This window comes from Amyelois transitella, chromosome 17 (genome assembly GCF_032362555.1).
Source record: "Amyelois transitella isolate CPQ chromosome 17, ilAmyTran1.1, whole genome shotgun sequence".
Classification (NCBI taxonomy): Eukaryota; Metazoa; Arthropoda; class Insecta; order Lepidoptera; family Pyralidae; genus Amyelois; species Amyelois transitella.
In genome coordinates, this window is record NC_083520.1 from 1,480,824 (window position 1) to 1,506,593 (window position 25,770).

At 36.4% G+C, this 25,770-nt stretch overlaps 1 protein-coding gene across 1 annotated transcript; it reads left to right on the forward strand.

The window, feature by feature from the left end:
• The first annotated feature begins 5,817 nt into the window (after nucleotides 1-5,817).
• LOC106134505 (frizzled-10) lies at nucleotides 5,818-25,708 on the forward strand. The gene is made up of 2 exons (XM_013334581.2): nucleotides 5,818-6,153; nucleotides 24,203-25,708. Exons 1-2 carry the CDS (start codon nucleotides 5,983-5,985, stop codon nucleotides 25,565-25,567), a joined length of 1,536 nt encoding a protein of 511 aa, XP_013190035.1. The 5' UTR covers nucleotides 5,818-5,982; the 3' UTR covers nucleotides 25,568-25,708.
• Nucleotides 25,709-25,770: the final 62 nt, after the last annotated feature.

Genomic DNA, 25,770 nt, shown 5'->3' on the forward strand with positions numbered 1-25,770 from the left:
CCCGCGGCGCGAGTAGGTGTTAATGCACGCTCCCGCTGAGACGGCATAGAGAAGGTGAGGAGTCGATATTACTATTATTTTTCTTTTATCCAGCATTTTTTTTTTTTTTTGGCTAATGTACAGTCTCTCAATACTGAACATTGCTACTGCTGCTGCTACTGCTATTATCCTGGGCACGTAACCCCGCTATATGGCGCGTTGAAGGATTATACATACGTACATACATAAAATCACGCCTCTTTCCCGGAGGGGTAGGCAGAGACTACCTCTTTTCACTTGCCACGATCTCTGCATTCTTCCTTCGCTTCATCCACATTTATAACTCTCTTCATGCAAGGTCGGCGATTTCGGGTACTTTTGACCTGACCCTTTACCAGGACGTCCTTAATTTGATCAAGATGATTTGAAGGATTATTTTTATTCTTATTTGTTTTACCGTTTAATTTTGAAAATAAAATAAATATTTCATTCTCTTTTAACTAATTTTGTCGGGAAAGTGTGTACGTGCTTACAACAATGACTCTCAGAGCAACTAACAACAGTTTCTGCAAATCATATAACAATGTTTAGGCTTTGGTAAGGTTTTTTGGTGTTGTTCAGTTTAAATTTTCATAAAAAAAGCAATACACAGTGCAAATCGATCCGTTTTGGAGTATTACTATTTTTATCTGCCCAATTCAACATGGCTTAAAACAAAACGCACGTCTTAATTACCTTTTTTCAATTCCGGCACTAGTTTTAAGGTTTAACACTAGCGTTAACTTCACATTTCAAAAGAGACAAACTTAGGTTTATTTATTTATTTATTTATTTATTTAGGTTTAACATTATCATTTTACTGGACTTTTAATGCAGAAGAATGGCTATAATAATTTCTAAAGTATTTATCTTATTAAGTTGGCTATTTTTTTGAGACTTTCTTATCATGTTGTCACAAAAATAAATACATTTTACTACAAGTCCTCTCCACGCCACCAGAACCAATTACATTCAGAATTCGGTTGCCGAACTGGGCGGCTTTACTAAACCTGCATTCAGATGCATTGACACCCATGGCGCCTGTGACGGCCGATGTGACGACTGCCTGCATTATTCATACGTTACAATTTACATTTCTTTTAATAGTAGCATGGATAGTAGAGGTATTAACACGGGAATGACGTAGGGACCACAGTATGAAGTTTCTTTGCAGATAAGAAGACTTGTTTTGGCTCTACTTGACTTGTATGCATATGATGATGTAATTTATAACGATTTTATAACAAAAAAATGTGATAAAAGTGTGTCTCTTTTATTTATTTTATACAGACTTGACCCCCCATTGATCGCCGAGCTTGCACGAAGAGATCGTGGCAAGTGGAAAGATGTAGTCTCTGCCTACCCCACCGAGGAAAAGGCGTGATTTTATGTATGTTAATATGTTGACCACCCCAATAAAGAGAAATTATTTTTGCATATCGACGAAAAACGAGCAACAGCTTATTTCTTATTGCCGCATTATGATTATAGCATGATATGAGAATTGCATTTACCTTTCCAGCATTGAGGAGTGGGAGCGCAACCCCTCCTCGTCGAATTTGTCTGTTTTTGCCGGTCCGGCAGCGCCTGCGTTCGTCATAGTTTTTGCAGAGCGACCACTTCGAGTTGCGATGCCATTCCGCTCAAATTATACCGTCATTATGTGGTCACCATGCTATATGACCGTTCAGGATATAGAAGGACATCGGAAACCGTAATTTTATTTCCGAAAGAAAAGTATTAATAAGGCTTTGCCTCTTGTTATAATGTCGTGGTAGGCGACAACAGGACATGAACACTAAAATATCAACCAGGCTGCATAAAAGACTTACACTTCCCACTTTCTCACGAATACCATGCTCCAAAGAAATTTCATCCTATTCGTCAATAATTTCTTTTCTAGTTCTCGTGTCAAATCAGTTTAAATTTATTTATTTTTTGTCAAATTGCTACCATACTTCAATTCAATTCAAAATCTTTATTAGTTATTATTTAAAGTTATCAGTTGAATTACAGTTATTTACTTGTATAAACTGAAAGTTACATATGGCCTAAGTATGAAAACACGAGGCTTTAGCAGGATAAGCATGAAACAAGAAGGCGTATTTGTATTGCGATATTACATTCGCACCCTATACTCTCCGGCCTCCAAATACAGCATTTGAGTTGCTTCGTTTTTAAACGTTTAACGGCCGGCTTTAACGAGCAACAATAACTAATCCCACAAATGTTCCACTAATACCGAACTATATGGTCACCCTACCGTAGCTTCGAATGTGGTTTTTGCGTCCTGGCAAATTCATTTAATTGTGGCTACGACCTCGCGACTTGTTGCGGTAATTGCGAAGACCGAAGACCACGCCGGCTGCCTCAAATTCAGCTAATGATAGGTGAAATAGCTCAAGTTTTTACAAATATATACATATAATCACATCTTTATGTCTTACAGAGCTGATAGTGTGTAGTATGTTCAGCTGTATGGCTTAACTAGAGGCCGCCCGCGACTTCGTCCGCGTTGAATCAATCCCGCGGAAATTAAGGGTTAAAAAGTAGCCTATATGTTATTCCGGGTCTTCAGCTACCTACATACCAAATTTCATCGTAATCGATTCAGTAGTTTTTGCGTGAAAGAGTAACAAACATCCATACCGACATCCTGACATACTCCCAAACTTTCGCCGTTATAATATTAGTAGGATATTAGTAGATAGGATTATGGGATTGAGATTCAAATAGTCGAGGTTGCCAGCCCATCGCCCAAAATCTTCGTCGTTCGTCGTCATGTCTTGGGGATATCCTTACGGGGTAGACAGAGCCATCAATCTCTAAAAGTCTGAAAGTTCTTGCGTGACAGGTAGCTGGTACACACTATGTTTTTCCCTCACCACCACACAGGAAACCACACGGGAACTGGAACAACATTCAACAGTAATTAATTAATTATCATTTTCTACTCTGCCCATAAAGTTGCCACAACTTTAGCCAATTATTCAGTGCTAAACCCAAAACAACAATAAATAAAATAATAAGAATCTAATTATGGTTTCTTTCACAATAAAACAGCCACTTATGAGCTTGTTAGTACCATGATTAAAACCAATTAAAATAACATATTACCACGCACTTGACTTACAATAGTCATTACGGGTAACGAGGTACATACATTTCATTGACCTTTAGTTGCATTATTAGCAATTTATGTCACTCCGTCTTTTTTGTTATTGTTTCTGTTAGATAATAGTAGACATCGAGTGCTAAGTTTTTATTGGTATGCTAAGGCATTAATAGGTTAACCATTGCAGTTATGTCAACGTTTAAAAAATATATTTTCTGTACAGAACGAGGCAAAATATGCCATACAAAAGTGTTTGTGTAACAAACTTTTCTCAGAAAACAAGGATTCTTTAAAACAAATTTTATGCTTTTCATTCATATAATCACGTCTATATCCCCTGCGGGGCAGGCAGAACCAGCAGTCTTGAAAGATTGACATTCCACGTTCAGCTGTTAGGCTTAATAATAGAATTGAGATTCAAATAGTGACAGGCTGCTAGCTCATCGCCGAAAAGAAGAATCCCAAATGTATTTAGCCTTTTCCTTAGTCACCTTTTCCGACATCCATAGGAAAGAAATCGTGTTATCCAATTCTAAAGTGCCATAAAAAAGAAACAAAGAAAGAAAGAAAAATCTTTATTAGGCGCAACAGGTAACATTACATTGTTCATAGGATCTAATAAAACAGTACAATATCAACGGCGTCGCTTTGAAGCCGAATGTATCCGTAGTGCCGTGTGGTTCCCGGCACCAATGAAAAAAAAATAGGACCACTCCATCTCTTTCCCATTGATGTCGTGAAAGGCGACTAACTAAGCTCACAAACTTAGGATTCTTTTTTTTTAGGCGATGGGCTAGCAACCTGTCGCTATTTGAATCTCAATTCTATCATTAAGCCAAATAGCTGAACGTGGCCATTCAGTCTTTTCAAGACTGTTGGCTCTGTCTACCACGCAAGGGATATAGATAGACGTGACCATATGTATGTATGTATGTATCCGTAGTTGCAATAAGTCGGCCATATTAATATCTTTACATGTAATTGATATTCAACATCGGCCAAGAACTGCGGAAAAGTCGTGTAACATTTGCATCGCCGATAGCGAGCCGCCATACTTATGACGTTTTAATTACGATTCCAAACTGAATGTGTCTGTTGTGTGGTATGCGCAAGAGTGACGAGCGGGCCAACAGATTGTTTCTCCTTCTTCTTACCCGTTTAGATAGGTCTTCTGAACAGTTTTCATCAAGTGTATTTAGGTTTATTTTCAGCTAGAATGACAAAATAGATGAGATAGGTACGGTTTTTAGGAAAAGTGTGCACGGTAATCAAATTGCCAAGGCACTGTGTATTATGTAATGTAATGCTTATCGTTTATAGCTTAAAATTTGTATTTTTAAACTTTATAGTTGTATTATCCATTTCTAACCTTCAAAATTTTCTATTTGACTTGGTTATTCGAATGGCGATCTTGTGTTTTTTTTTAAGTTTATAAATGCGTCTCTACTAAAGACATCTTTGTACTACATTTCTACTCCGCCTTTGCTTTAATTATGTTATATTTAATGTTATTTTTCCCTCTAATCGCATGTGCTTATGCCATGCACCCTCACCCTGCGGTCCACGCATGCGTCCTTAATTAAGCATTCCGCCGGCGTCCGGCCGCGTACGCGCACTGCAGGCGGCGCCTTTGACGACTCCTCACTCCGTCTCGCTCCGACAATGCAACTATTCATACCCACCCACCAGCATAACCTGAACCTTCTCCTCTTTTCAATATCAAACAATACCCCTCAAACTTGCCGACCAAAATAAACTGGACAAAACATCTTAGAACCATAATTTAGAGTGCTTTACAATTTTGAATCTTAAGCAGTATGACCAAAGTCTGAGATTTGATAGATCGATTGTATTATTAAAGGTGTTATTGGAGTGATGTAATGAAGGGGTCTAATTGTGTATTCTACTTGGGATGCCCGGACTGGAAGATAAAAGCTCGAGCGGAAGGGACTATCAGTTATCCCACTTGCATATTAGGTATAGCGTGACGCAAAATGGTATCTATTGTTTTTGGATCAACTTCAATTCGGATGAGAAAGAGTCAATAGGAAAGAATCAATGCTTTGAGCAACAAAATGTGCAAATTAAGCTTATTTCGTCTGGAGTTCACATGGAAAAACTTCCGAAATCAGAAGTATTACAACACGTTCATTATTCTCCCATATATTTTGCATAAGAATTGTTGGAACTTACTTATATATACTGCTCTGGCAGGTTAAAACTCGCTGGGCTGATAGTAACTAAATAGTAGTTCATAGTAGGTTCTTGCATAATTATTTCAATTATACACTACGCCATCATCTCTCCATCTCGACATGAACATTAAATACCAAAACTGTGTAATAAAACTTTCGAACCGCTCAATTACCCAACACTTTTATTGCAGCAATTTTGTAAAATAAAATCCATCCCCATGGGCAGATACACTTAATTTTATACGTTCTTCATAGTCTCTCCTGTCCTTTACTAACATGCAGACAAAAGAAAGAGACAGTTTAAATTGCTCCCACTGATTGCAGTGAGCCGTACACGAATTAGGCCCTTTTTCTTTTTCTTAATGCCCTGTTCATGCGTTCAGACCTTTTATCGGAACATATGCATGTTGTGAATGCACCGGCCGCTCGACCGGTTTCTTTTCTTTGCCTTTGAAACGCCGCACTGCCGAGCCGGGCCTAGGGCCTCGTTCGAAATTTCGAATCAGTCTGCTCTAGTCTGCCGAAGAGTGAGCTCGTGCGCAGCTGATAAGGATACACAAAAATATGTTCACGATTACTCAGTGTTTACAAATAGTGATTTTGTGACTGGATTTATTATGCTACATTTAAACAGTGTTGTATAGTGAGAATACAATGCTTCGGATTATTTTGGTGCTGCTGAGTGCGTGGCTGGTGTCGGCAGCTGAAGAGGAAGGTGGCAAATGTGAGAGGATCAAACTGCCACTATGCCAGGATCTGAGATACAACTGGACGGTGATGCCCAACCTGATGGGTCACCGAGACCAAAAGGAAGCTGAAGAAGCTGTAAGTACAAATTATTGGGCTACTTGCAAAGTTGTTTTCATTTTTGGTTACAGTATATTCCGAAAGAATTTCGTCGAATTGATGTTTCGATTATTTCATTTTCATATAAATATTCTTGAATGCGAATAATATAAAAAGTCGCATGTGACTATATCAGCACCTAAAATGTTATGAGTAACTTCAAATTACTTTTGCAAAGTTTTGGGGTCGAACCAATTACCAAGCTAGAAACTTATGTGCCAGAAAGTTTTTATGACAGCATTCAAAACTACTTTATATCAATAGGATTGGCAGCGTGGGAATATGTTACATTGATACATCAGACGAAACACATTAATTGGATAAAACACATCAAAACTTGGCAATGTTTTACTTTTGTAAATATTTTCTAAACTTATTATGCTTTACCTTCTTTTTGCTTTCCTGTATTTCGATTTCAATGAAAATTGACTTGAATCTTACGGGGCAAAAAACCCTCAGTCTCAGAATGGAGGCTCAGCTGTATAGTTCATTTATGGAATTGAGATTGAAATAGTGACAGGTTTTTAACCAATCGCCTAAAAGTAGAATCCCAAATTAATTAGCCTTTCTTTTGATCGACTTTTACAATCTGCACGAGCACGAGGAGCAACTGTCACACATCATGGAAACTATAATACCACACTATAAATCAATTTAACATTTTCATTGAGCTACGATTTAGCACTGAGAGTGGGGAAGTTTTCAAAGGAGAGCAACCCTCTAACAGCTAACAAGTAGATGTGTTACCGATAGTTTGACGATATGATCCAATGATAGGATTTGTAATGTTACCCGGGGGGGACTGGTGTTGACTTGCTACTGTATTGTTTGATTTCTGATAGTAATTCGGGCATAGGGTTCCCACGAGAAAGTTATCCTACCTGTTTAATTACTGAGGTTGATTTTGATTATCAATGGCTACGAGGTACTTGAATAATGAGAGGGTAGTTACGAGAAATGAAATGTATAAAACATTTACAAACTTGCGTCTTTGAAACTGGTGTTTCGTGTCTTGTAATTTTAACTTTTGTATGTAGTTTCAGCCATCCGACAATGATGTGTATATAAATTTTGAAGGCAGTAGTATTATATTACGCTAGATGAAAACCCGTCTTCGCTCGTATGATATTACATAACCAGAGAAAATTATTTCATTCACAAACGCTGTCGTTAGCAAGAACAAACCAAAGTTGCAATTCTAATATTCCATGGAAACGCATGCGCATTTACATAAACAACAAATGCAATCTGAGCAACTAAGCAATATTACTTTAAAAAAGTAACATTTGGTTACTTTTTAAAGAATATATTGAATCATAAAAGCCAAGATTGAGATCCTTCAATTTAATGAAACCATAAAAGGCACGATTCCTAAAAGAGTGATGCGTGTTTACGCGTACAATGCGTAGGCGCAGAGCGACAAACGTGCGATAACGTCAACAAATACAGCTTATCAGACATCAAAGGTGCCGCCGCGATCTTCTATCTAGCATGGTTAGTCACTTGTGTGGCCGCATAACTGTAATACATCAATTTAAAATGTCGGCCACCAATCGAAAGAAACTTAAAGTAAGCCAAGCAAATTATTTTCGCACTGATAGTTATCGGTTACAAAGATCAAAAGATAAAATTTGACTAATAGGTTTTCAATATTAATTAAATGAGTGAGATATAATCAGTTATAAGCAAGTTACATTTATAAGTACTAATGTTTTTCGATTATAGTATACTAAGGGCTAACAATGATTTGATTTCTAAACGCATTTCATAAAATCTTTAAAAAAACATTGTTTACGTTTCTGTTAACAAACCTGTTCAAGTTTATTACAAAATTACTCATAACTACGTACAGAAAGTGCACTATAAATAAGTTGAATACTCCATTTGTTAGCATTGTGCAAACCCAGGGATTACTACATACAATAATAATAAATCAAGAAGCTTATTTGCGGCACTGTGTTGATAAACGATACATAGATTCAAAACAACTGTTGTCCGTCAATAATTTAATTATATTTAATTACCTATGCTTATCTTCTTTCGTTTGAGAAAGATTGAAAACTATTTTAGCAAATATTAGCACTAAAAATTAACACTTACATAACCTATAAAAAGCACGTGCAAAGTTATTTTTTTAATTTTGAGATAAAATTGTAGACATAAATTCAAAGTCCAAAATTGTGTGTGTTTAATTATTTTTTTAATTTTTTTTTTAATCTCTCATAATTTAGACTTAGTATCTAGTCTACTTCGAAACTGTTACAATTTACAGGTGCACCCGAAGCACAGACTTAGTCCATGTAATATCGTTCGATAGCGGTATCTTTACAAGCGAACGTAAGAGTAGCCATTTATTTTTATTTATTCTGTTATCGAACGCCGTATCGTTGCTTTAAGTAGTGATGTATATCGGGTAATGCCGTTTTATCGTCGGCATCCCTTTAAATCATATATCTATATATCTTCAGTTATATATTATTCGCTAAGCTGATAGGAGCTAAATAAGATAATAATGTTAGTAGACGCGTGCATAAATTCCTACTATCAATATATTTTACTAAATTATATTAGAACTTGGCGCAAACACAGCCGTGCACACTGGATAAAATATTATAATCTGTTCTTTTCTATTTCATAAAAAGAAATACAAAATTCTCTTCTAATGAGCAGCAGTCTTTTACCTGCAGTTCTCAGTACAGTGGTCTGCAAAACCTTGTACAGCCACAACTCCGCCCACTGTACCCAAATTATCACAAACTTTAAAGTCACGTTTCTTTTTAAATTGCCGTCCTATTTCCTTTTATAGACTACACGACTTTAACAAATCTTGTCCCAAATCTAATTTAAAAGATACACCGAAATCAACCTTACCCCTTTCAAATAAGAAAGATTTAGTACGTCGGAAGAATTTTACGGAAATCTTCAGGTGTACTTAACCAAAGTTTTAGACATGCGAAACGTATTGAGGCGCCTACTAATCATGCGTCTAAATAGTGTGGTGAAGTATTATCACAAGATCTTTGATCTCTAGTGGGACGGTCCATTCACGAATGCTCATCTGATTTGGCCACCGAGGCTGTTGACCCCACATTGGGCTATTAAGCCACAGTTTCTGGTCCAATCATTTGTTACTTTCATATCGTTAACTCGCTCTATCGTAATGTTTCATAATTCTGTTCTTGTACATTTATTTTTATTACTTAGAAAGTTTTTGATCAATTTATTACGTTTTTTACGATCTGAAAGTTTGATTAGGTTAGAAAAAAATTGGAACTCAACTTCCTACATTATGGTAGGCTGGATTGTACATAAAATCATAAAAATTAGGTGAGGTTGGCAGTAAGGTAAAGTGTGCCTTAATAAATAAAAAATACTTTTAAATTTAGTAAAAAAAAACGTTATTCACTAATACATTTTAAAGGAATACAAAATATTATTTGAAACAAAAAAATGTTTTGAAGCCAATCAAATGAAATAACACGTTTTTTCTTACTTTGTAATCTTTGTAAGGGTACCTATAACAGGGTGTTTATTGTTACACATACTTTACTATTGACTAAATTTTATTAATTCAATATAGCTTTTTTCAATAATAAAAATAGAAAATTATTCATTGAAATTGGAACAATTACAACGTTAACAAAAGAATCATCTCAAAAAATAAAAAAAGCGTAGTAAAAATAAAGCGAGCCACCATACCACCACTAAATAACAGAAAATCCGTGTAAATTGGGCGTTTCTCCGGTTTTTGTAACAGACAAACAGACAGGCGAGGCCAACAATGGCGGCCGTTAGCTCCCGAGGTGGTAATGGACCAATTTAGAAGTCCTCGCACCTTGGCCTATAAATTTACAAATGGTTTAAACAAATTATTAAACTACCTATATGTTACTGTAAATAGTATAGTCGCAAATTAACAAAGTCATAGGTACTTACTTAACCTATAGTAGGTACTTAGTTCAGTGCCGTTTTGATAATCTGCGATAAAAATAAGAGAGATTTTATCGAATAACGTACAAATAATATCTCTGTGATAAATATTGCACAAATCATTAAGGTCTTACATATATGTATTGGATGAATGAAAGTTATTTTTGTGGTAAATAAAAAATATTGTAAGAGTGTAAATACACACGACTCAGGATTACTTGGACCATCTGTTTCAATCACCAAACAAGGTTAAGTGACACAGTCATCTTCTGAGCCCCCTGTACTTACCTTTTTTGACATAACAATTTTTTTAACGATTCAACATTCTATATCTTCAAGTGCCTTACACAATGCTATTTCGATTTTCAATATTCGTAGAATATTCATAACGATAGATCAATGTTCGAACTTTTCGTTGCCAATAGATGCCTAAGATATCTCAGGCCATAAAACAATAAACTGATAAAAATGCTGCGCAAAATGATAACCTATTTTCCTATTTACATTGGGCCCTTCGATGCTAGAGGGTTCAGTGCCTTTAATGAATAACCTTCATCCTGATGTAGCTTTATAAGAAGGACTCATGTAAGTCCTACCAAGTGACTTTTTTAAATTGGTTAAATCAAATTTCATGTCGTTCACAAAGTAAGTATTGCGGATACTGATTGAATGATGATATGAAACAGGCTATTGAATATTTTGTGAAGGATTTAGATAAAGTTTAAGATTCATAAATCGAATGCGTACGACATAGACGTCTACATATAATTTAAAAATAATAAATTATATATGCATACGACGTAAAAATAAAAGCTTCTTAGATAACTCTTCATTTACATTACAATTTAATATCATTATTATCTCTAAAAGTGCCTATCTTATAACATAATTATTGAGTACATTTAATATTAAAAAAAAACATATTATAGAAATTTCGTCGTAAACTGTACTGGTCCCGCGTGACGTCACTACCACTTAGCCGTTTTTATGTCTTCAATCCATTGACGCCTCAGCTGTTATGGTCTTCTTTGACAGTGCACCCTATCATTTGCTCAGGTACTACCTACCCAAGGATGTTACGGAACATAAAGAAGACCACGGTTGAAATATTTTTTACGGTTGAGTGGCGCTCCCTTTGTTGGTGTCCCGCCGATGAGTCGTCTGCTTATTGCATGAATTCAGGAGTTTTAGAAGAAATAAATAGTGATAGAAGTTTGCTCATCTGAATGTATTCCTACGTCATCCGTTAATGCTTAGTAAATAAGAAATTAAAACAAAAAAGTTGTCATCTCTTCCTCGATATCTAATCGTAGCTCAATACAAGCAGGTCTAAGTCCACAATTATTATCAAACTAGCTGTGCCCGCGACTTCGTCCGCGTGGAAGTTGTTGAAGCCCTCAAGGATGAATAATTTTTTCCCGTTTTTTTTTTTCATTATTCCTGTGCTCCTTACAGTTGCAGCGTGATGTTTTATAGCCTAAAGCCTTCCTCGATAAATGGTCTATTTAACGCAAAAAGAGCCCGTTCAAACAAACAAACAAACAAACTCTTCAGCTTTATAATATTAGTATAGATGTTTTTCAGTTGAGGAATGGGCTCGTATTAAATTGAATTGATTTTTTATTCATACAAACCTACCGTTTAGTAATATATTAGCGATTTACTAATGATCGATCAATTCTATCTCGCATTTCCATACTTGTTCAATTTATCATTCGTTTTATGGCCACTACTGATTTTTATATTTTTAATACGACTCTAATGACATGATCGCCGATACCATGAGGCGTAATGGTCGTAAGATGTTAAGCATTAGCTTATAAATTATGTCGTAATACATCGTCGATTCATCTATCAAATGGGTTGATGAAAGTTGGGAACGGATTACCACCATTCCCATTTGCCTATTAAACTTTCCAAGACTGTCGGCTATGTCTGCCCCGCAAGGGATGAGGACGTGATATTTGTATGTAGTACTTACCTATGTATTTGTTTTTGTATGTTTTCCTACCTTTCCTAACATATTTATCCACTGAAATAGTCATTATACATGTATTCGTATGCCAGTAGGTATTCTTCGGCTTGAAATTAAGACACTTCGTAGTGCGCCTTCAGCAAGAATTTTTTTATGATTTTATTTAAATATATATCTTCCTAAATGTTTAAATCGTGCTTTTTATAAGGAATAAGTACCTAGTACAAATAAAGATTATGAACGAAAAAGGGTGCTACGGCTACAATTTTTATTATAAATTTGATACACAAATCATAATTCAAAAAGGCTTTATAAAACTTGTTTTTAGAATTTAACACTTTTTTTATCAAAAGGCTGTATTGTTCGGCCGCCTACCTGGGTAATTAGGTGGGGCAATTTGTAGGGCCGGGAGGGCCTTTTTTGCCGTTTTGTGTGCGCAGGCGCCGCGCCCTGAGGCCGGCCATGTATCATACACCGCGACTTTAAATTACACCGTAAATCTTACTGTTGTCGAATTCCAAATGTGTTTTTGTTATTTAGTACAATGTATTTCGTTGTGTATTTTTATACCATAGGTATATATATATAGTAAGGTGTAGTATATGTATATACTTGACAATCTTAATATCTCCTTCAATTGCCTGCTCCTCATAAGTTTATTGTTATATTTTTTTTATTGTAGTGTACGTTAATGTATATAAGTAAAACGCGAATACAGACTAAATTAATCTGTGTTAAGTTTTTATTTTATCACTCACACAAAGATCCCACCCGGCCACATTTTAAAATGTTTTAATTTTACTTTGTTATTGCCACAAATAATAAGAAGGTAAGTGTAAACATTAATACGCGGAAAAACTTACACAATAATCTTAAGATAAAAATAGAAGTTAAGTACAATTAAACTCGGCCACAAAAGCTAAAATTATTTATTAATTGCATCTCACGAGTCCAACTAAACGTTATTACGCTTTAATTACGGTTAATAATCAGAAATTACTGGCAATAAAGATGTTTACCGCGGCGTGGGGGGAGAGGGGGCGGCGAGATCAAAGCGAGATCGCCGCGATGGCCGATATGAGCGATGAGTGCGCGAGCGCAATCGTGCTACGAACCGGTGCATGGTTGCGTTTTATGCTGTTATACATAGATAGTTTGTGGATTGTTTATAATTCTACATGGAACGGTTTCTTACTGAGCTATATAAATGGGAAGGATTTTTTTAAATTAAAAATTGATTCGTTCATCTTTGAGTATTCCCAGTAGCACCCTCCGCCTCAGTGCTTCGGGGCACTATTAAAAATTAAAAATTTACTAACTATAATTTTGCAACTATTTTTGCTATTAATAGGGAACTTGTTTGTTGCAATTTATAGTATTTAAAGACACGTCTGTTTTGTTACATTGACAAGAACATAAAATAAAAAATTGCAGAGAAGCGAGATGAATGAAGGACGCTCCACTCAAACCACCGACAAGAGTTAGCTCTTGAAAAGAAGAAGTAGCGAAATAATGTTTTTCTTTTTGTATATCTTTTCTTATCCTTCATTTTAAAGGAACAAAATAAAACACTGTAATTTGATAGCGTACACCTCAATTAATGGATATTTAAAGAAATGTTTGGAAATCAAGCTATGATGCCAATGACAAAACATAACATATATAAATCTCAATCCAAGTTGATAATAATGAAAAGAGAGAGAGCTTATATTAATTAGTAGCAAATAACGTATAATAACGTTTAGAAAATTGTAATCTCTCAAATAGGTAATTTCACAAAACCTGTACTTTAAAATTAATGCGTAATTAATGTCGGATCACAAATTAGTTCTCTCGTCACTTCCGGCCATAGACTGTGAGTCTGAAGCAATAGACAAGCCCCGGGCGTGTCGGATCGCGGGAATCGAACCGGGGCCCGTCTAATTGGGCAGCATTCCTGATCTCACAATGGCTGACCGAATGACTGGACGTTTTTGGACCACAAACGAATTCGATAGAAATGTCGGTTATTTATATAGATACATATAGCTGTTTTTGAATACATATTTTGCTGGCGCGCAATTTGTGTGATACGTTTAAAATGTTTCTCATTTTGACATACTTAGACGCGACAGTTCAAGAAAATGTTATTGAAACTATTTATTTTCAAAGTGTATGTGGCTTTTGAGCTAAAAAAATGCGAAAGTCTGTTTGTTATACTTTCACGGATTTTTGGCTCGACTTTAAGAAGTTACTTTTCCCAGGGCAAACATAGGTAGCAAATTCTAATAATACCTACTAAATGTCCCTATTGTAACTCTGTACATTAAACCTTTGTACTAGGTGACCCGTGTAGTCAGCACTTATCAAAGATGGCGGTTTCGCCCGCAATTAATTAAACATGAGCTAATGAATACGACACTATCTAAAAGAGACATGTATATCAGCTATTATCACACTTCCGTTCCCAGCTGTTTTAGCGAGCCGACTTCCTTTAACGTTATCTGTGCAATGTAAATTGTTGTTATGTTTTGTTTATACTAGCTCTTGCTCGGCTCATGTGATTGTCGAAAAACAGACCCCGATCCTTCGAAGCAATCAAACAAGGCAAAAGTGAGAGATTAGGAAGAAAAATTGCTAAATTACAGAAAATTTACAGCCGCTGTTTTACAAAACTTACATAGGATTCGAACGACATCTTGACAAAAAAAAATGGCGGCGCTCACAGACAGCAATTCACAATTTACCGCGTAAAAAAAGAACTCGCATCCGAGCCGAATGGAATAAATGGTATAATTGACAAGAGAAGGACCCGCCGATGTCGTTCCAATGGATAAACAGTTTTTAATGGTTATTTATGTGAGCCGCGATGCAATGACGAGCATCAGGGCTGCTTCAGATTGGGATTTTAATTAAAAAAAAAGAGTCTTCAAAGATTCAAATATGTTAAGGAAAAAAAACATTCGAAGATGGTGTAGAAAAAAAATACTATTCAAAAAACAAAGTTCTTATTTTAAAAATAAATAAGCTCTGTCAATACATATACGTGTGGTGCAAACATTGACGTACTATAAGGTGCAAACAAAATCCTTAACCCTTTCTAATATTTCTTATTGATAACATTTAGAATTCGTCATGAAAACATGAACGTTCTTACAGGGGTCAGCCCTACGATGTTGCCTGAATTAAATACTCCCATAAAAGCTGTCTCTGAGAGAGCGCCATTAAAACGATTAGCTCCACCGATTACTTGTAATTGTAATGAAAGCAGTTTTATCCTAATGTTAGACAGAGAAGGCATATCAAAAAGCGACTGCAAGGTTTCTACTTTCGACAGCAACGTGTCCATTCTTAATTAATCTTATATATAAAATTGTCGTGTCACCGATTCTCATGAAATTTTATGTGGTCTGAGAATCAGCCAACATCAATTTTTCATACCCCTTAGTGATAAGGGCTGTCCACCATTCACATTTTTTTTAAACTAGAAATTACTTAGTAATTATTTATATGGCTAAACAACGTTTGCCGGGACAGCTAGTTTTTTAATAAAAATAACCATATTTGCAATAATTTATTTGCCTTGCAAAACTGTCAAATAGTGGTCAAATAAGAATTGTTTGCTATTGCTCAAATGCTAAGGTCGACAAATATAGTAAAGCTAACATTTGCTAATATTAACTTTGCTTAGATGTTTAGTTTATGCCGACTGTTTACATTGCAAATAGCAATTGAAGTTAAAGATTAATACTTCGTATAAATAAGAATATATTGTCAGTTGACTAAATGAGGAAACATTTAGTTATTTGATTAACAACATGCAATATTTCTTAGGTAAACACGGTACTCATCAGTAGATATAAACATATTTTTAAAACATGTGATTTTAACCGCAACACCGTGTAGAAAAGATTTATTTACTGTTAACAATGAAGTAAGCCGAGCTTGCATGAAGAGAGTTATGAATGTGGATGAAGCGAAGGAAGTAAGTATGCAGAAATCGTGGCAAGTGGAAAGAGGTAGTCTCTGCCTACCCCCCCGGGAAAGAGGCGTGATTTTATGTATGTAACAATGAAATACATAAATTAATTAATACCACAGGCCTAAGGACACTACAAAATCCATTATAATCTCTTCTTGATTCTCGTTTTAAAATAGCCAGGTAGTTCGTCATTGGAAGTCATTATCATTAGTTTCCTTTGCGTAAAAGCTCAGCAAGGCTTAGTTAAAGTGTAACTAAGGCTGGTATCTGACAAAACAAACCTTCCAACTAGATCCCACAGACAATAAAACACGATGTCTGTAAGCTAAGACGTCGCCCCAATTAAGCTATCAGTTGATAACATGCACGGCGCCAAGGAAACCTACTCACGTTGCGACAAAACGAAAAATAACACTTTAGTTTCTTCAAAAAAAAAATCGTGTGGAGAGATTTACTTTTGTTGCTGAGAAATTTGTACGTTTCTCACGATCTAAAGGAGTTATAATCAGAGACTACATCTTTCCACTTCTTTTTACAAAATTCAAATAAGTATATCAATTTTGGCATGCAAGGTACAATTGATTTATTGATTTCCCTTTTGAAATGGCTAAGCCAGATAATTTTTTCAAACAAACGATACACAAAACATCAGGTTGATGTCATCAAACGACAATAAATTCCAAAGTTTACTTGGACTAAAACTGTCATTCAGAACAAAAACAACCTATTAGATACCTTGTAAATAAATTTTCCATAGCTTGCTTTATCTAAAGTTATTTCACTCCCCGCAAAGTATGCAACCTTATTCTTATGACTAATGCCTTTTTACAATGACAGTGTTGAAACTGTACCTTAATAACAGAGGCATGCAATATGGCGTCCTATTATCATATGTTTAACTGAGCGTAATGCGGGAGTTTATTTACACACTTGATGATGAAGAAGCTTCAATTATTAAATGTCACTGACTTCAAATGTTTCATAAGCACAACATTATGAATTAACTTGTGTAATCAAGTTTGAAGATGTAAATTAATATTCATTGCGCAAATATTTAATGTGATGATTTGAACACCTCTCTTAAATTACAAGCATCATTATTCCAATACATATCACGATGGGAATCTTATCATACATAAATCTAAGAATGTCTAAAATTTTGCAAAGTTTTTCGTTGTTTTGTTTACCTAATTTCAAATATCAGGTCTAGACGTATTCATAATTCGCGACAGGTCTAAAATTTATCGTAGTTGCGATCAAATCTAAAGCTATTCGGTGTCCGCCCACGTAGATTTTTATATTTTCCGAGGCGAGTGTACATTACAGAACATTGAAAGGTTAGACATAAATAACGCTTTTAAACTACATACGTTTTTGAAATCTTTCAGTAGTTTAAAACTAAGATAATAAATAAAATTCACATGTAGGAACTGTAGGTACAACTACGATCCGACCCGGATTAATCGAACACTATTGAATAAAGTCACTTGGTTTTTTAACGTGGTTTGATTAAATTAGGAACGTTCTGGCAAAAGGTCAGGTCAAGAGTACACGAAACCGCTGAACTTGCACGAAGTGAGTTGTGAATGTGGATGACGCGAAAGAGGCATGCAGAAATCGTGGCAAATGGAAAGATTTAGTCAGCGGAGCACTCCGGGAAAATTCTGTGAGCAGTTTCCAAGAGTAAATAACCTTTGATACAGGTCACTTGTCACAGGACAAACGCCAGAAGACTGTTGAACTTGAGTGCGCTTCAGCTTACAGATATTTTGCTCTTGGCTTTCACTTGTATTCAGATAAATACCTACATTTTTTCTCAATTCTTATATAAAAATCAATATAAATTCAGATATTGGGAAACACTAATTATGCCATATGCAAATTAACATTCAGGTTTTTTTTTACCAGTCTTTATTTCTATGCTGTCGCTATTTCGTGCGTGTTGACCGTACTTCAATTCTCCCGGTTATGAAGTGCTAACTGCCCGATGTACGGACAGATATGCGTCGGCACTTTATATATACGGAGTTTTTGATGTTCCCGAGAAAACACGTGTCGCCGTTGTCGGCCACTAAATCTTATACTACGGCGGTCGTATTAAAATATGTTTTTTGACGACTGGGGAAAGGTTAAGGTCTGAAATTATTTTTAAAAACCTTTTTACGAGTTGATGTCTTGTGTTGACACTGACATTATATGGTGGCAAACAAAAACTATACATCCTTTGATGGTTCTTTGATACGCACATGGTAGGGTACCTACCTAAACTTTCCTATGAGGTCCAACGTAAGTACAATAAAATTTATAGGACTCAGTACATATTTTTTGTACTTTTTAGTATTTACAGCGAAATACAGAAAATTACAAAACCTTCGATGGTTTTTCGATGCGTCGTACCTAAATGGTAAACTTTCCTATGAGGTCCACCGTACAATGAATTTTATAGGACTCTGTCCAGCTCATTGTACTTATATACATTATCTTTTATCTTAATAAGATATACAAATGTATTAATCTAACTTATTTTAAAGTAAGTTTTAATTCATTCGGCATAGCTGAAATTACTAGTACTTCCATATAGGTACTTTCGAAGTCATGACCGCTAATAAAAATTAACGCCACCACAGCACAATCACGATTGTCTTTAAAGATACCGGCGCATCAAATCAGTACTCCAACCGTTGCTAAACGAAAATACACTTTATTATAAAACGCTTAAGTTAAAAATAAGTTTAAATCACGAGGTGTTATTATGGATTGGCTACGCGTCGGCTTATGAACCGGTCGGGATGTTGTGGCGGAATTCTGAGGCGGTTTATCGATTCATCTCGATGATTAGAGACGCGATCGAGAAATCGATATGGTATGTTACCGCTAATGGAACTCATTGAAGGGGTTTAGATGGTAGAAAATGTAAAAATTATTATTTCTCTCTAAGCTCTCTTTACTTGAAAAGATAATATATTCATATTCATTCATATAATCAATCTTGAAAGACTGATAAGCCACGGTCAGTTGTTAGGCTTAACGATAGAATTGAGATTGAGATTATTTATAATACGAGTATAGTATATCTTTGAGTTAGTATCTCGTAACACAAGTTCCGAACTTACTTAAGGGCTCACTCAATCTGTACAATTTTTCTCCTATACCTATATCTATTTTTTACGACTCATCCACCATAACTGCCACTCGGGAAACAAAATCCCAACCCAATCCGTTTGGCTCAAAACCAATAACGGTTTATTAGATTCCTAACCTATAAAAATCTGGCTGTAAAATGAGGCGCGCGTGCTTTGGTCATAAACTGCCAAATAACGTGATGAGGAACAGTGGGCCTTCATGATTCAATCCTGGGTTTATGTTGGATAAATCAACCGTGGCGTTGAAAGAGGGCAGCTGGTTGAAGGATTGCCCGATAGCAAGATTCGGTATTCTGAGTTACTAGGTCATTTTAAAGTGGTGTTATTGTAACTTAATTTTTCAAATAGAACAAGAAAAATCACGGTTCTTATGTCGATTCACGAAGCTTGTTAAGGCTTATGTCTTCTCGTTGTAATCTTATGAATCGTGTTCTAATTAAAATGATAAATAGCTTCCAAAAAAACATTCGTGAATAACCGTGCTTCATAAATGGAGAGAGGAATAAAATTAATAAATGTGTTACGAGATACTAACTCAACGATACTATATTTTATAACAAATACTTACTTATATAGATAGACATCCAAGACCCAGGCCAATCAGAAAAAGTTCTTTTCTCATCATGCCCTGACCGGGACGCGAATCCAGGACCTCCCGTGTCACAGACAAGCGAACTACCGTTGCGCTACACAGACCGTCACGATACTAATTAGTAATAGGTACCTACATTAACTGAAAATTTAAAAAGTTTGTCTATTATAAGAAATTTTTACGCATAAACATTTAGCGTGACAAACAGGTTCCGGGATATGTTTTCCCCCTCACTTCAAAGGCAATTAATATTGCTCCTTTGATCGCTCCTACGCCGGGCGCTTTGATGTCTACTGACGGCCCTTGTCTCCTGTTAGTGGTAGATAATTGAATTCATTATACATGAGGTTACTGTTGCTTTATTTTGGAATAAGATTTAAAATAAAAAAAAAAACACTAGGTATGTTCTGTTAACCCATTTTTTAATGAATTATCGTAGAATATAGCTCACTCTCAGTACGCAAACAGTAAATTGTATTTTTTTTTATTTTTGACCGAAGGTGCTTGCTTGGTACGCTTAACCTAACCCACGACTAGGTCGGATTTCGGGTTAGGCTCGTTATAATTCTCATTAAATAATGTATAAGTAAGCGAAGAAGAAAAATGTGTGTTGGGGATTTCTGTCCCCGCGTATTTTGTAAAAGCCAATAAAGGAAAAGCTTATAAACTTGTGATAATTAACGTATTTTTCGGGGCGACTCAGGAAAGCGATGGACTAGCCTGTCACTATTTTTGCACCTCGATTCTATTCAAAAGCCAAGCCCTTAATTCTTATTGCTTTTGGCTCTGTCTACTCCGTAAGTGTTAAAACGTGATATGCTTCATTATCTGAAAGCTGCAAAATACAAAAGAAGCGGGTGGTAATGTAAAATAAATTAATACACCCGTTAAATGCTGGCAAGATTTCTAACAACTCTATAAAAACCTATTTATAGCAACCGAAAGTGTATTGTCTACGGCTGGGCCATAGACAATTTCACTCGGCCGCGTCTCGTCCCGTCATCGGCTCGTAACATCAAAGCGCGCGTTTATTTTCGTCCTTTGCCAGTAATGTTTTTTTTTTCTTTTGTCGCGCTGTCGCTTTGTTCAAAGAGCCAAGATGTTTATGTGTATTGCATTACTTGAGTTAATGCTTCTGATATAGATACTGTCTTGAAAAGTACACATTTTATGGCCCATTTCGACTTGCGAGAAGTCGCTGTAATAGGTACTATAGCTTAGTAGATTTATACCTAATAAAATACTCTGTGTATAAAAATCTTTCATAGCAAATACCAAAGGCAATGATTTTTTTTTTGGGATCAAAGATTTGAAAAGTCCTTAATCCCGTACCTACAGCCTATTAGATTTAATTGAAATTTTGACGAAGAAACTTAGAGATATCAATTTTTTCTCTTATTTATTTAAGTACCTACAGACTGTTTTACAACATAGGAACATTATAATTATTAAGCTTTCCCGTTTATAATTCTCGTTAAAATTAAAATTAATCTAAGTTGAAATTACTTTGAAAGGACTTAACTTCCTCTTTCACAAGTTTTATTAACTGAACAATTATATCGCCGTAAAGTTTACTATAAAAGTAAATTTTATGCTGAACATAAAAAATCCATTCCGTTCGGCTCAAAAATATAAAAAGCGAGAACCAATATAAGCTCCACTAAAATAACAAACAAGGTTTTTATGAATAAAATTGTAAAGATGATCTTGGTTTGATTTTGAGAAATTGACGGTAAGAATTTATAATGGTAAAAGTAAAACTGCACTTGCTTAAATATAACACTGAACTGATGTAGTTTGACAATACAATTAAGATCAATAATAAGGGTATGAACTTCAATGGACTGATATTTCATAATAATACCCCTTTTTAAACAACATCTGACTGTACATTCTATTTTGGATTTTCTTTTTTTCTAAGTGGCCAGTTTTAGTCATAAATAGTTTGTACAAAACTAATGCGTAGGGTTCTTAGAAATAACACAATGGTTAAGCTAATGAAGGTAAACAAGCATATGCTTCAGTAGATATATAAATGCATCATGTTTTTTAATGTTGATACATATTATGCCTACATTTTATTATTGTGCAACGAGTAGGTCTCTTATTAGTAACAATAGAAGCTCTTGTTCGCGGCCCAATAACATCCGATGCCACTTTACGTGTACAAATGTTTGCGTTATTAAGGCGACGTTACTCCTTTAATCCTTATGGACAATTAAGATAATTTTGTCAATATATATAAGACATCTATATAATAAACAGTTTTTAATTGACCACCGAATTCTAAAAGAAAGGGATAATTATTATTAGGTTTGCACCGCCTATTTTAAAATCTTATTCTAAATACTAACAAAATTCTTGTCAAAACCTGACGAACACACAAAATTTTACAGTTACATTTTTAACTTAAAAAATATTAATACGCCAAAAATTACCGTTCACGCAAAATCTTTGAAACCCTTTGAGTATTCAACCAAATGAGCCAGTAATTCGTATCAATTTCCAAGCTTGACTATCTACTGTGCCTTAACTAAAACATCTTAAGTGGTGCCGACAATCTTAAACCTTTCCGAAACGCAAACAAGCGTGTTCGTCCACAGTTCGGATTCACAAAAAAAGGGAATAATACAAAGTACACTTTGCTTTGGAGGGCGATCTACCGTTCTGTAACAGGATAAGCGGGCATTAACCACGTTTTGTTAATGGGGTATGGATAAATGACAATAAAATAACTCGAGGATTTAAAAAACTTTTTTAGGACATTCCATTCTTGTTGAAAACTCATGGAATTTAGGTTCTTGTTATGATATTTGACGAATTAAATGTATGTTCCTTATAGGTATGTTTAAAATTAATGGGACATAAGATAACTTGGTAAAGATAAAATGACAAATAAAACATTATCTTAATCAATGTACCTATTTTATCTTTGCCATGAAAAACCTGCTAGGTATTATTTGAATCTCAATTCTATCATTAACGTGGCCTTTCAGACTTTGCGAGATTGTTAGCTCTATCAACCCTGTAAGGGCTAAAAGACGTGATAATAATTTAAGTCCTATGTAATGAAAAACTTACTTATTTTGGTATCAGAGAGTCACTTACGTTCTGAAAGTGTGTTTTGCAAGTGCTTTTTGCCTGTCTCACCGAAAATAATGCCTCAATACTTTAAATTTCAACTCAAGACCGCAGTCCTTGCCCAAAATAACATCTTCATTGAACTCCTAACCTTATTCAGTGGGAAGATCAAAGCGCACTGATCAAAGCTGGTTTAACTGAAGCAAACCCGGTTATGATGTTCTGATAAACAATTCGCGATTGGCCTCCACTCAAATGATTAATTGGCCTTCTTTGATGGTAGCCTAATCAGAGCAATGGAATGAGGAAATTGCGGTACGATCAAGTGTACGATTGCTGGATTCGTAACGTTTAGAAAGAGCCACTTACTGATTTTATTTTTTCGTTTTGTTACGCTTTCCCGCCAGCTTTCGTTCAAAGGCAGTTCCAAGCGGTTTGATTTGTAAAGCCTGTATAACATAGAGCTAACTAAATAATTCTATAACTTATTCAGGTAAATAGTTACGGCTAATATCAAAAATTGGTACTAGTTATTAAGATGGTACGGTACCTAGTATTAAGATGGTACGGTACCTAGGTTCTTTATATCCTTTTCTAGATCTCCACTCTAGACAGACCGCTCAGGTCAGATTTAAAAACCAAATTACTTAATAGCTGTATTCTCGGGTCTTTTCATCCTTCAAGCCGGTTATTTTGATTGCGTGACATCCGTCGTTTTGACAAAACAGCGAGTCTGGTCGACCTTGCCATTGTGCCGGCGTCATTCAGTTTTTGCAGGCCCACTCCCAACCCTGAGAAAGATCGGTAATAAGCGGGCTCGAGACCTATTGTGATTTAAGCGAACAGAGCACAGACATCTTCAAGTATTGCTTTTAAATCTGTGGAACAGTGTATTAGACTAATTTGACGAATACGACTGAACTGACTTAGCTCTTTGATTTTCAAGTTGTTTTAAAATCCGACTTTTACATGTGCTGGTTGCAAACATTTTCTATTTTTGTAAAAAAAAAATTGAAAAAAGAAACCTTTTTAGTTTTTATTTCAGTTATTTAATCTACGTTAACTACACGTATTGACATAGGTATATGTCTGATAGCGCTTTTAAAGGTATCTTCTTACAATAAAATTTCACACATCGTTTCTCAGTTGTGAAGATCGTGAATATGAGGTTTCTTCTTATTCAAAAACAAATGCTTACTCACAATTTACTATTTGGCACGTTGTCTGTCTATTTTACATCATTTGTATTTTGTAACCCCCCAATGATTTATGATATTTATATATAATTATCAATCCTTTACTAAAATAAAATATTTGACCCTAAACATTATTTCTCTTTGTTCCAGATGGTCGCATACAGCAACATATTGACAAGTGGTTGCTCCACACACGCGCGGTTCCTCCTGTGCTCGGCCTTCGCCCCGCTCTGCACAGAGCAAGTGTCGGGCTCCGTCAGCGCCTGCCGCGCCCTCTGCGAGACCGTCGCCGAAGACTGCAAAGACCAACTCGAAAAGAACCCCAGTATCAAACTGAACTGCACTCAATTCCCTGATAGAGCGCGACGACTCTGCATGAGGCCCCCTAACTCCACAGAACTTGAACCGGAACCCTCACCACCTCCGCGCTGGCCGTTCCAAGACAACGAGCTTAGAGAACATGGCTGCCCCCCGGCGCACACTAGAGCCCCCACCGGCGAGTGCTGGCCCGCCTGCGGTCAACACGCGCGCTACAGCCAAACAGAAAAGAGAAAAGTCGAAATCTGGATGACTACCTTAGCGTGGTTCTCACTATTATCCACCTCCTTCGCATTGCTTACCTTCTGCGCGGAACCTTCAAGATTCAGATACCCAGAACGACCTGTTGTGTGGATAGCTACATGCCACGCTCTCGTCGGGCTAGCTTATGTAGCAAGGAGCTGGCTCGGAGCCAAATTGGTGTCCTGCACCGGTACCACGTTAGCTGTCGACGGACTAGCATCGCCGACTTGCGTCGCTTTCTTCTCCCTCACTTATTACTTCACTCTGGCTGCTGACGCGTGGTTCGCGAACGCTTGCGTCGCGTGGTACCTAACCGCTGCCAGTGAATGGTCCAGTGAAGCTTTGGAACGGGCAGCCGCGTATTTACACGCCGTCGCATGGGGCTGGGCTGGTGCGTGGACTGCAGCCGCTTTGGCGCTGAGAAGAGTCACCGCTGATGAATTAACTGGAACGTGTGGGATTTCGGACGCAGCGGCTGCAGCGCTGATAGGAGTGCCTCGAGGAGCCCTACTTGTGACGTCGATAGCGCTGGCTATCGGAGCGTGCCCTGGGATAATGAGGGTTCGACGGGTATTGGATTCGAGGGGAGCGAAAAGAGTTGGGAGATTAGCGGCACGCGCCGCAGCGGCTGGAGCTCTGTATTTCTTGCTGGCAGCAAGCGGGACTGGAGTAAGGGTTTTTGAAGCGAGAGTGCGGGAAGCCATCAGTGGTTTGGCGTTATTAGCGGCCTACGAAGCTGGGACAGTGGAGGAAACGGCCGGTTCGAATGGACTGTCGATTTGTTTGTGGTTATCGTGCGGCATCGCGGCTGGGGCGTGGGCTTGGTCGCGGAAATCTGCCGTCGTGTGGCGGAAAGCGCTGTGCCCGCCTAAAAAAACACCCTGTTGTTCTCCCCCCCTGCTCAGACCTCATCACCCGTACTATAAAAGACCTTTACACGTGTCTAGAGTGTGATATAGTAGTAAGTGCCTCAAAGACTTATTTAAACTGTATAAAGTGCCTAATTTATGCCTTCTGTGAAGGTGCTCTCGATTGTAAATAGTGTATATATACGTCAATTTGATAAAATATACTGTTGATTTTTATTCATACTCATCTTTTTTGTTTTTTTTTTTCCTCCTGTAAGAATGCCCAAATCTCCATAATGGATGCCTGTA

Coding starts and splice junctions, on each gene's coding strand:
- LOC106134505 (XM_013334581.2), top strand. CDS start 5,983: ATGCTTCGGATTATTTTGGTGCTGCTGAGTGCGTGGCTGGTGTCGGCA. Junction 6,154..24,202: donor AAAAGGAAGCTGAAGAAGCT/GTAAGTACAAAT, acceptor TCTTTGTTCCAG/ATGGTCGCATACAGCAACAT.